This window comes from Sitophilus oryzae, unplaced genomic scaffold, assembly GCF_002938485.1.
Source record: "Sitophilus oryzae breed Bouriz unplaced genomic scaffold, Soryzae_2.0 scaffold_551_pilon_pilon, whole genome shotgun sequence".
NCBI lineage: Eukaryota > Metazoa > Arthropoda > Insecta > Coleoptera > Curculionidae > Sitophilus > Sitophilus oryzae.
This window is the reverse complement of record NW_022147142.1, coordinates 581,301-593,608: the sequence shown is the minus strand read 5'-3', so window position 1 is coordinate 593,608 and position 12,308 is coordinate 581,301. Positions and strand designations below refer to the sequence as shown.

Sequence of the window (12,308 nt, the reverse complement as noted above, 5' to 3'; positions counted from 1 at the left end):
AGTCACTCTCAAGACCTGGACCCGTATTCTCGTTTCTCAAAACGCTGTGCGTTTTAGGTCGCTCGCCACTTTTGACGTCATATTCGCATAGCGCAATGCCGAACGGTATTCTTGTTTGATTTTGCTACACGTTTTTAAAAAACGCTCTCCACTTTGAAAACGGCTACCATAAGGTATCTGTTTTGGTAATCGAACGTCAAAAAGTGAAGTCTCATTTTTTTCTGAAGTATCTGTGTTTCAATAATAATCTAAGATAATAATGGATAATTTTGAACAAATTGCGATTAACTTAATAGAAAATATAGAAAATGCCGAAGGACAACGGCGGCAGCGGTTTTTTCCGGATAATCCTTTTGCATTATCAGATTATAACTTTGTTAAGCTATATCGGCTAAGAAAAGAAAATGTCCAGGATTTAGAAAACTTGCTAGGCCCTTTTTTGCCAGCCCAACATAAAGTAGATGCGTTAACCAATAGAAACAAGGTAAAAAACGACTAAAGATAACTTCTATAATGGACATTTTTGCCAACTTTTTGTAATGGTATTTGCAGATTTTACTTACTTTACGCTTTTTGGCCGGTGGAAGCTACCAATTAGATATAGGCAGAAATCAAATGATGAAAGTAAGCCAGTCTTCAGTAAGTAGATCACTCCATAGTGTAATTGACGCATTCAACCATCATAATATTCTGAATACTTACATTCATTTTCCTAATTCAATGGAAGAGTTGAGAGATGTTAGACAGAGGTAAGTATAGTACCTACATTAAAAAGCATTATAACACGTTTTACTCACTGACTATTATAGAGTAATTTTATGTTGAAAGTACCTTACATAAATCGATTCCTATATTTTTTAGGTTTTTTAATCTGTATCGACTACCAGGCATTATAGGGTGCATTGACTGCACCCATATCGCAATTGTAGCCCCAGTTATAAATGAACATATTTACATGAATCGAAAAGGATTTCATTCTTTGAATGTTCAGATGGTAGGTAGTAAGCGGAATAATATCATTACACTTTACTTTACCGTCCCAGTTGTATATTATGTGTGTTATTTTAAGATATGTGATGAAAAGTTACGCATCACAAACGTTAATGCACGTTTTTGTGGTAGTACCCATGATAGTTTTATATGGCAGAATTCCAACATAGAACGTTTTCTAAGTGAGCTTCCACAAAATGAAATGGGAAATTTTTATCTATTTGGTTGGTAAAATATTTTACTCTTTAGGGAAAAGTTTCTTTTCCAATAATAATTTTTAGGGGATTCTGGCTACCCGATTCGGCCTTGGTTAATAACACCATTTTTACCTGAACCTGAACCTGACACCCCAGAAGCAAGATTTAATCGTCGATTTAGAGCAATTCGGGTTACAGTTGAACGATGCTTTGGGCTTCTAAAAAATAGATTTAGATGTCTTTTGAAGCACCGTGTTCTTCATTATACACCAGAAACAGCTGCAAAAATTGTAAATACCTGCGCAGTTCTTCATAATATTTGTCTTGAAAACAATATTCCCTTATACAATGATGAAGAAATGATGGGTTTCAATGAGGTGGAAGGTGGAAACCTAAATGAGAATATTAATCATATCCCCGACAATAATGTCCTTGGACGAGGACGGGAAGTACGACAATTATTAGTAAATAATTATTTCGTTTAATAAAATATACTGAGATACAAATGTCTTTTATTCTTTCAAAAATAACACAACACAACACAAAATTTAAAACATTACAAAAACAAATTAACAATAACAATAAACAATAACAGTAAACTAACTAATAATACATTGGACATTTATTCGTAATGTTCAATAAATGTTTTATTTTTTAAAAATTCAGCACAATTTTCGACCCCAACTGCAATCCTTTCCAAAGTTTCAGATTGCTTTTCCAAAATTTGAATTTTTTTTTCATAATAATTCTTTTTTAATTCATATTTGTCCCTTGCAATTTTTATAAACTTTTGGGATGCTTCAATTGAAGCAGTATGATTAGTTTTTCTTTTAGTTTTTTCAAGAGGGACTGCAGATATAGCCCTTTTCTTGATTAGAGGAGGTCTAACTCTTGTTGATGTTTTAGGGCTATTATTAGAATGATTTTCATTAGCTTTTTCCTTATCAGCCTCATGAATTTCACCACAATCAGTATCTTCTGATTCTTCGATATAACTACCTTTGGGTAGTGAAACTGTTGCTGGTTCATTGATGGCAGATACTAAAGGTAATCCAATTTCAGGCACGTCTATGCCTGAAATTAAAACATCGCCACCTGAAAATTTATACTTAATTAAATGGGTCAACAAAATTTATGAGAAAATACCTATAATATTTAATATTTTTTGGTCCATTTCATCGGGCCCATCTTCTTCCGGGGGTCCACCGCCAGTCATATTCATTGACCGCTTTTCTTGCGCTTTCTTTTTTTTGCTCCTGCATTTCATATCACTCCAACACTAAAATAAAAAAGTTTTTTATTTTTTATTTCGCGTATGTTTTATTAAAATGCATAAATGGGAAACGGGTTGGTATACATACCTTTCTCCATTCCTTCCAGGACTTATTGCATCCAGGAATGCTATTTAACCTATCCGTGATTTCCGCCCATTTTTGATTCATATCAGCACTTGTATATTGGTTACTTATTTTTTGGGTAACCAGTTGAGGATTTTCCTCCATAAACTCTAACAATGTTTTTTTCTGAGTTTGGCTCATTTGCTTCTTTGCCATTTTTTAACAATATTAAATTATTATTATGTGATTAGAACCAAACAGCGACTTTGGCAACAAAACGTCACGAAAACTTCAAAAATAATTTTGATTGATTTTTTTAAAGATTTTTGTATTGAAAACATTACCAATTTAATTTTTTAGTTTTGTTCCATTGGCATCATTGAAAAATTGCAACGTAGTCAACAAGTGCAAAGCGGTTATTTTAAAAGTGAAGCGTTTAGCAAAAATTTTTAATAAGAATACCATAATCAAGTGCTTATCGTTTTGCTAAGCGAGTTGTTTCGCTTAGCGTTTTGAAAACGATACGTTTTCGTGTATGAAAACGAGAATACGGACCCTGGGCCCGAATTCTGTAACTTAGAAAACGCTAAGCGCTTTTAGACGCTCAGCGTATATGACGTTAATTTTTGCTGAGAGCGCACTTAACTAAAGATTTGGGTATTCTCGTCTGATGCGCTTAGCGTCTCTACTGATTGCGCTAAGCGCTTTGAAAAGGGTTGCCTTAAAGGATCGTTTTGCTTGTCAAACTGTCAGTGAAAATCTAAAAAATTGTGATTTCGTGCGTTATCTTGCTCTTTAGTGAAAACTACTACTTGTTCTATAAATTCCTAAATAAGTAATCGACAAATTACAAGTTGGTAGCTATAAATATTGTTCAAAACATCGAAAATGCTGTGAAGCGTCTTCAACATTTCCCTCGTATAATAAGAATAATGACATATCCATAGAAAAATAGGTTGACATAACTCAACAATAGGTTGTAAAATTCACGTAACATTGACATTTTTCATTGTTTTAGTCACATTTGACTATTAGATACCCTCGTAATTACGATGCTGTCAATATGTGCTCAACGCGTATCCAGAAAACGATTCGCATAGCAACGAGAATACCAAAATCGACTGCTTGACGTTCCGCTTATCGCATACTTTCGCTCACCGCTTTGAAAGCGTAACGTTTTTATGTCAAAGTTACAGAATTCGGGCCCTGGTCTCTGGATCTATGGATAAATATGAGCCTTGAATTGTCTATTAATTTGTTACATACGATGTATCGTTTTTTATGTAACGTGACGGTCGGTGCTTTCTGTTGGGATGTTGGTATACTAGTAATACCGTACGATCGAGAAAAAAAAGGCGTCAGCGATGGCTATGGAATGAAGATCGCTGTCATTTTATATGTAAATTTATATGGGAAATGTCATTGATGTTCATTTCCCAGCCAACTGGACGCCGTTTTTTTTCGATCATACGGTACCTTTTCAGCTGTATTTCCTACAGCTGTTCAATTCTTTTATAAAGCTTGTCAGATCGAGAAAAACACCCATTTTGCTATCTTTTTCATATATTAAATAGTAACTCTAAGTAAAAAATATAAAAATGAAATGTTAAGCCTCATAATCTAGAAAGTTGTTGAATAATCGATAATTGAAAATCCTATGTTTTTTATCGCTGAAATGGAAGTTATAATGCCACTGTCCTTGAATCAAACGGCAACTTCCCAACTTTGTAAGTGGCTTTTTACTTGTAAACAAATTTGCCCAACCAACAAAAAATTCTTAACGTTTTAGGTGGTATATCTCCTTCCGTCAGAAGCAAAAACCAAACGAATAAATAACTATTTAGAATCTGTACTTAGAAGTTAACTATTTTGAAATGAAATGAGAACATTTTTTGAGAACATTTTTTATCACAGATTTCTAATGTTTTCTTGAAGTAGTTGGTTAGAAACGCTTGTCGAACTCCAATTAGCATAATTGCCGTTTTGATACCACTCACTTTGAGACCCTATCCCTGAGGATGTTACAATTGGATTTTTAAGTGTTTATATCATTCGGTGGTATTGGGGAAATGGATGATTTCTGTTGTGCTCTTCCCGACGATATCTTCAAGATTAAAGCCGAGCAACGGTATAGGAGATGTAGAACAATTTGCTCTTTTTCGGGCCCTTGCGGCTCCGGCAAACTTCGTTAAAAAGGACTCGCTTTATGTTCTCGAAGTTGCCAAAGTCCCGTATATACCACCGTTAGCCCGGCGATATCAGTACGCAACTTAATTATAAGCTTTTCCGATTTCCTTAGGCCATATTTGGGCCAAGCTTTCCTGGCTGTTCTACAGGTGCTTAAAGTTTGCCATTCACTGTTCGCCATAGACAGAAAGTGGAGGTAAATATATTTTTATGGTATTAGGGGAGTAAAAACTCCTTTTTATGTATGTACGCCAAGACACGATACTTGCCTTACAAGTTCATCAGGGTGTTCGTTCTTCTCGATGTCCTTGTAGCTTGGAACCCAATGTAAATAACATGTAAGGTCTTATCTACTTGATACGTCAGTTAACTGTATGTTTTTTGGCCTGTTTTGGAGGATATGGTAGATGAGTCTAGCGCCGACATAGTTGTCTTGAAGTAGTTACATTTAGACATTTTATTAATTTTGTTTAGATACGAATGCAGTAAGCGATGTAGAATGTATATATTCTTGAATATTTAGGAGAGGGGTTAATCACCGCGACATTACAGATCTATTGTGTGTTCCCCTTTCTTGAATTATAATAATTCATCATACAGTTTCAGGGCTCTGACAAAAGCCAGTATCTGAGACTGCTCCACAGAGATCCAGCTCTCCATCTCCGTCATCAGCCGTACCAAAGCTTATGGCATGAACGGTTGTCGTCTCGGCGCCGGCGCACTCAGTGATGAGGTGTTCTGGTGTTTTACCATTTTCCCCACAGAATCTGCATTCGCCGTTGTTTCTCAGCTTCAATCTACTGAGGTGTTTATAAATAAATGCCTTTATTGTCAAAAGTTTATACTAAATATAATAATAGAAGGGTAATAGCAAACATTAGACCAGTGTTTACAAATAATAAAAATATAAGTCATTTACGGCGTAGAAAGCCTTGTATAGTAAATAAGATTTCAATACTTTGCGAAATGAAGAAAATGATGGTAAGGATTTGATTTCAAATGGCAGGTGATTGTGCATTTTTTTCGAGTTGTATAATATTGAACTTTTAACTAACTCTGAGCGTGAGGTAGGTAGATAAAGATCTTGCTCCGCGTTCCTGAGTGGATAAGGGTGAGGCCTTTCTTGAGAAGCTAATACATGCTTACGTATTAGGCAAACGGATTCAAATATAAATAAGGAAGGAAGAGTTAATATTTTTAATTATAATATTTTATTTTTAATTTGTTGAGGAGACAGTATGCTGTTAGAAACCCCGTGACAATCCGAAGGTTGTTCTTACCAATCCACCAAGGAAAATCTTTTTCTTGAGTCTTCCAGGTTCCTGAGTTCCGCCTTAAGTTGGTTTCCGCTTGTATGCAGTAAGCGATACAAGATATTTATTTAATTTTTTTAGATTTCTGCTTTATTTTGCCAGATATCTAGGATTTTTTTGAGTAATAAACTAGCTACAAGGGTACATACATTGTTTAAAATAATCCTTGGCAAGCCCGTATCATACAACGTGTAAAAGAACAAAATAGTTACCAAACTTCATAATTTTCGTATTAAATTAGAAACATTGTTTAGAAAAGCGCCAGAGGTAAAGAAGATATTTTAATCAGTCCTCTAGCAGCGTAAAGTTTAGAATAATTTATAAATTAAATTTTCATACTATAAAAACATTGACGACGTACTCCGGAGCCAAACAGTAGTAATTGCATTCCACAATAAATGCGTTTTAATTAAAAGTTAAGTTACTGACATCTATTTTGTTTTTGTGTCAATCTAGCACTTGAAATGACCTTGAACGACCTAACAGTATTGTATTTCTGTTAGACGTAGTACTGATTTAAATAACTTTAAAGTTTACAATCTTTATTTAAGGGGTAGGTTAATAATGTAGCACAAAATATGAAAATATGGCGGTTAACGCATTTAACCGTCATGCGTCAGTCGGTCGCAACCTTATTTTCGCAGTTTATCAGAATGATATATCTAACTTTGATTCAATTTTCCAAGCTAATTTAAAAATTATACTTTTTGCATTTATAAAAAGTATTCCACTATTTTATAACTTAACGCTTTCATTCCATGTTTCGTCCAGTTCCATAAATAGGTTGTGCCAATCCAAATAGCACCTTGCCACTTCCAAATAGCACCTTGGTCAAAAGATCTATAATATATGAGGGCCGAAAGGTCATTAATCATCTACCGATTGCTTTAAGATTGGTTAATTCCATAAAAACCTTCCGGAGGCTACTGAAAAAAGAACTTTTAAGTAGGGCATTTTACAGCGTTGACGAATTCTACCGGGACACCCTTGATATTAGTGTTTAGAATTTAGAATTTTTTTATCTTATATTTGTTCTGTATATTGTATGTTATTTTATTTAGTTGTTTAAATCTGTTTTGCTGATTGTTCAATCTTATATTTACACAATTTTTTTGTTTTTTGTTTTTATATTTACACGCATTTGTTTACTTTTCATAAAACTGTTTTTTAATGTTAAGATTGCTGGCAATGTTTTAGGTTTAGATTTAGGAATATTATGCTTTGTTAACTTTATATATTTTTTAACAATAAAGTATTTTTGAATTGAATTGAATCTTTTAACATGTCAATCTTTCTACATCAATTGGTTTATTACTGATATTGAGGCTGCCTTCAACGTTTGCAAAAAAACATGAGTATTTGTATTGTTTGCGAGTGCTTGGTAAACTTTTGGCATATCGTCTACATTGACCATTTGTTTATCTTCATTAATCCCCATCTTTTTAATTGCTGAAAGGTCAGGACACATCAGAGATACGTGCGATTTATTGCAAACCACACATTTATACGGGCCTCGGTATTTCTTAGACTGATGTCCGATTCTCAAACAGCCAAAACAGGCCCCTTTTTGTTAAAATTTCTTTCTTTTGTTTATAAGTCGTAGTCTGAGCTTTAAAACAATTTGAGCTTTTGTGTGAATTTTGACAAAAAATGCACTTCTGAGCCACATCTGAATTTATTAATCCTAGAACGGTAGGAGGCTTACTAGATACTTCTTCGCATTGTTTTGATTTTTCGTTTCGTCCACGGTTACTCATCTTGTTTGGCTCACTGTGTAAGTTAAAACCTTCTCCTGCTAAAGTTATATGTTGCTCGTTATCGACTTGATTTTTCAAAAACGACAGTAGGCTTTTAAGACGATTTTCTATCGAAAAAATACCATCGATATCCGCGGAACCTAGAGAGGCGTGAAAACGCTGCCACACTCTAAATAAATGATTCGAAGAGAAGAAACAACATTGCTGCGTATTTATCAGAGGAAATGCCAAGAGTTTCTAGCGCGCGTAACTGAGTTTCTAATTTGTCATATAGAAAAGAAATGCCAATTTTATTACCAGAGGAAGTGTTATTTATCACTAATTTAAGTAGCTCCCGGACGTAAATCCCAATTTGCAAGTCTTCGCAACCAAAACGAGAAAGAAGACAGTCAATCATTTTAGGGTAGTTACTTCCCGTAGCGGGAAAACTATCAACAAGCTGCCTTGCTCTGCTCCTTGGTATGGTGGCCTGAATAAGATATTCAACTTTGTCGTTCATATCAATACCTGGATTGTTATGCACCTTTTGAAATTGAGACACCAAAAAAGTAACCAGTCTTTTAGACTTCCATCAAATTTCTTAAATTCTAATGAAGGTAATTTAAATTTACGACTACCTAACCTGGGATTCACATTGGTGACAGATGCCATTTAACCTTACACTGAACCGGCTGCGTCGTCTTCGGAATTTGATGATTGTACCTAAATACATGCCTCGCAGCGGCTATCCAAATCCGTAAACTTCTTGACGTAGCTGTCAGCACCCTCCATTTCCGCTAACAAATCTTCTTCGCTTCTTCCATTAGAATATCGAAGATTTCGGCGTCAATTCGGCGGAGGTCATCTGCTTTTTGTCGTAAAACACTTAGAGGAACCTTAAGTAATCGCACCTCTGTGACTGATGTCGATAGCAATTGGTCCAATTCATTCATCAGTTTAGTAAATGTTGTGCGAAGTACCTTGCGATGTTTCCTTTTTTGTTCTATTATTACTGACAAACTTAGTCAAAACCACACGCATTTACCGAAACAATAATTGGCAGCACGCTGTATAAGTTTGTCCAGTAATCGACTTTTCTTGCACCGTATCAATATTCTTTCACTTATGACTTATCTGTCCTGTCACGGTCGCCAAATGTTCAGGTGCAACGATATAAAACTAGTGATGGGAAGTACTCGATTATTGAAATAACCGACATCGCTCGATTATGAACCGAAAGAGTGACGAGTACCAAGCGACGAAAGCAAGAGATCCTAGAATGAAATAAATTGAAATCCGATTTTAATGTGACATACTCGATAAAAAGCCGAGCGAATTTTCTACATACATTGCAGGTAGCAAATTTATACGACGCCGTATATATATTTATCCGTTGCGTATCTGAGAGACAAAATTTTACGACCTACATCGACAATGCTTTGAAATAAACTAAATCAAGCGATCAAGCGAATCGCTCGTTTGCTACTTGCCATTCAACACCGAAAGAATCTGTACCCTGTACACGTAACTTACTGCTTGGCGCTCGGCGTTAACGAGTACTTACAACAAGCGGCCGACGAAAAACCGTATTTTTAAATAAAAGCGATATTTCGCTCGAGCGATCGCTCGGTTATTGCAATCGCTTGGTACTCGAGTACTCGATTCTCTCAAAAACTCTCAAAAACAGACTGTCTCAATGACACTATCACACTAAAATTAATTGTTGTACATAAGGTATACAAAATACAAAGGTAACAGAAGGTAATAATAAAATGTAAATTAATTAAACAATGTTTTTAACATGGCTCTGACATAAATATTTCGTTTAATTCTTGAATTATTATATATTAAATTATTATGTATGTGTTATGAGAGAGGCGTGTTTGACTCTGTTCTCTACTTTACTTGAAGTGCATCACGAACATTTTATCTGCTGTTTCAAATGAATATTTCAAATTATAATAGAAAAACTTTAAATAGGTTGTGCCAATCTTTTAACATGCTAATCTTTCTACATCAATTGATTTATTACTGAGTTCATATTGAGGCTGCGTTCCACAATAGATCTCCATATTTTGAGTGTAAAAAGTGTTGAAGGGGGAAAATACTTCAGTTTCTCGTCATATCGTATCACACTGTCCGAGAAGATATTCTTCCTCTAGAAGATGCGAGACCCTGTCGTTGGTAGGGAAGCTCCTATTCAGATTTTAGGGGGAATCCCTTCTGGTACTTTAGTTGGGTCTAAGGTCCCTGGCTGTAGTGTCGTGGCCATTGAATTGCACTAAGACGTATAACGATGCCGGATGGGACTACCCCATCCATCATACCAGGCACCCTCTATTGTCTGTAGTCATGTATCATGAAGTAGAGGATGTAGGGGGGGGGGGTCTTTAATGTCGCCCAGTAGACAACCTCACCAAAAACCTAAATCCTTTGATGGCGAGACCAGAATAAAAAGATGCGTGGCTAGATAGAAAATTAACCTCTACTGGTCTCAACCTTGGGGTACCAGGGGATATTTTTAACACATTATAGATGAGCAAGTGACAGATCTCTATATTAAACTCCAGGACTTAGATCTCCTTCAGGAATCTCTATTCCTTCCTAGCCTTCCTCGGCAGTACCCGCTGCACTGTATTTTTTCTCTATACTCAGCAAAACTCTCGTAAAGTATTCTTGTGACTCCAGTTCCTGCATACTATGTGAATATACTTAACCGTCTATACCTAACCCGACGGTATTGTATCGAGATACTCTCTTACAATATCTCTTATTTTCATGTGGGATGGTGATCTATTATAGAAAAAGTTGGCATATGTATTTTCTTTGTATTCTGCTATAGCCAGAGCTACAGTATGAGCATCGTCAAAGAAACTTAGGTTTAATACAGCACATTCATCTTTGTTTTTCAGGATTTAAACGTAAAGTTGGTTTCTAGGATCTTGTTGCCTCAAGAACTTGATAGCATGCCCGAATCTTGTCCTCAAGCCTCGGAAGAGGACAGTATCCAGGAACTCAGGGTGTTCCTGTAGTATATACTTGTCTGTGATGATCAGGTGCTGCATTTCGTGACCCTTTAGGAGATGGTGAATCTCTGCGTAGCCCTTTTGTATGAATCCTGCCCCTGGAGCTAACGCTAAGGCATCCATCTCAAAGTATATGGTCTTTCTAATATTATGCCATGAGAACATAAACGAGAATATGGATTGGGTTTGTGACATGATAGGGTACTGATTTGAGAATATCCTCTCAGGGGTAACTGTGTCCCTAAGAGTGCCTGAAAAGGTTTGTATCCGCCTCTTAAACCAGGGCAAAAAGTTATCATTACTCAAGTTTTTCATCATTGATAAAACTATAACAAGGGCTAATATGAAAAACATGTTAGTTTGTTCCATTGTATTATTCAATCTCTGCGCTCCAATTATCAAGGAATTCCTTGAAACGGAGATCAACTAAGGTTAATCGACGTAGATCATCTTCATTAATTTCCTCGAAGATCAATTTTATATTTGCGCTCTCAAATGCTTGCGGCATGGATGTCCATGGTTTCAGTGCGCACCAATCTGAGGAATTCCCTAAGACAACCCATTGTACTCTCGTATCTCTTACTTCTACATGCGGGGCTATGTAGAAGTTGACCGAATAACCCTTGCGGTGTATCACCAGCTTTGCTCGAACTCCAATGTAAGGCCATCGAGTTTGCGAGTCATCAACTCAAGGGATGAGGGTCATGGTCAGATCCTCACATTAGGAATTGACCTCAAATCCAAGGAGACAATAGAGAAAGAGAGATATATCCTCTATCCGGGTCTAAGGAGAGACCAAGTTAAAGAGGTGGAGAAAACGGAGACAGGTCCTCCAGCCTCCACTTCAAGTGTACCTGAGCCGGAGACAAGCTCCTCTGTAAATGGTGGAAACGTGGAAAGGTTTATACTAAATATACTAAAACCTCAAACGTGGAATGGTTTATACTACGTAGGAGGTAGATGGCCACTCCTCGGAGGATAAACAGTTGTTATCAGAAATGGGAAATACTCTGTCCCCCTACAACAGGAAGATCCCCATATATGATGAGTTATAGACTGTATGATGAGTTATAACTCAAGAGAAGGGGACACAATCCAATCCACTCATTCTACATTCCGAGGAAATAGCTATGTTTACAGTTATAAACAAAATATTCGAAGATTTCTGCGCAATGTTGTCAACCGCCTTTCTCCCAGTTCTTGTGTTGCGTTTATCAAAACCCAGCAATCACATGAGAAATTTGAACCTTCTGAGGTTCATAATGACACGAAATATTTCCACGCCATGTCCATCTGTACCCCAGAGTACCCCAGCATGCAATGTTCCTGCGAGATATAAAAGGTCTATGAAGACTTTGAGTGCTGTTGGGTCCTTGTCATTTGCATAACGTGACCTCTCAAACCGATCCCTTACTCCAAGATGGATGAACTGACAACTCAGTGAATTCGACTGTTTTTAGTAGCATCTCCTCAGAAAATAAATTACTCCAACATTATAGGTAACTTTGCCGAACAAACTTGC

The 12,308-nt window shown here is 36.2% G+C and overlaps 2 protein-coding genes across 3 annotated transcripts; one reads left to right on the top strand and one right to left on the bottom strand.

Annotated features, from left to right (window-relative positions):
• Nucleotides 1-239: 239 nt before the first annotated feature.
• Nucleotides 240-1,687, top strand: LOC115887065 (putative nuclease HARBI1). Of its 2 annotated transcripts, XM_030906386.1 has the most exons (5): nucleotides 240-484; nucleotides 553-749; nucleotides 862-994; nucleotides 1,070-1,214; nucleotides 1,272-1,687. In XM_030906386.1, exons 1-5 carry the CDS (start codon nucleotides 260-262, stop codon nucleotides 1,670-1,672), a joined length of 1,101 nt encoding a protein of 366 aa, XP_030762246.1. In that variant the 5' UTR covers nucleotides 240-259; the 3' UTR covers nucleotides 1,673-1,687. The 2 variants fall into 2 exon arrangements, with proteins under 2 accessions (XP_030762246.1, XP_030762245.1); XM_030906385.1 differs by having other exon boundaries at nucleotides 862-1,214.
• Nucleotides 1,688-1,788: 101 nt separating this feature from the next.
• LOC115887067 lies at nucleotides 1,789-2,792 on the bottom strand. Its single transcript, XM_030906387.1, has 3 exons — nucleotides 2,549-2,792; nucleotides 2,334-2,466; nucleotides 1,789-2,282 (listed from the first exon to the last, which is right to left on the bottom strand). Exons 1-3 carry the CDS (start codon nucleotides 2,738-2,740, stop codon nucleotides 1,810-1,812), a joined length of 798 nt encoding a protein of 265 aa, XP_030762247.1. The 5' UTR covers nucleotides 2,741-2,792; the 3' UTR covers nucleotides 1,789-1,809.
• Nucleotides 2,793-12,308: the final 9,516 nt, after the last annotated feature.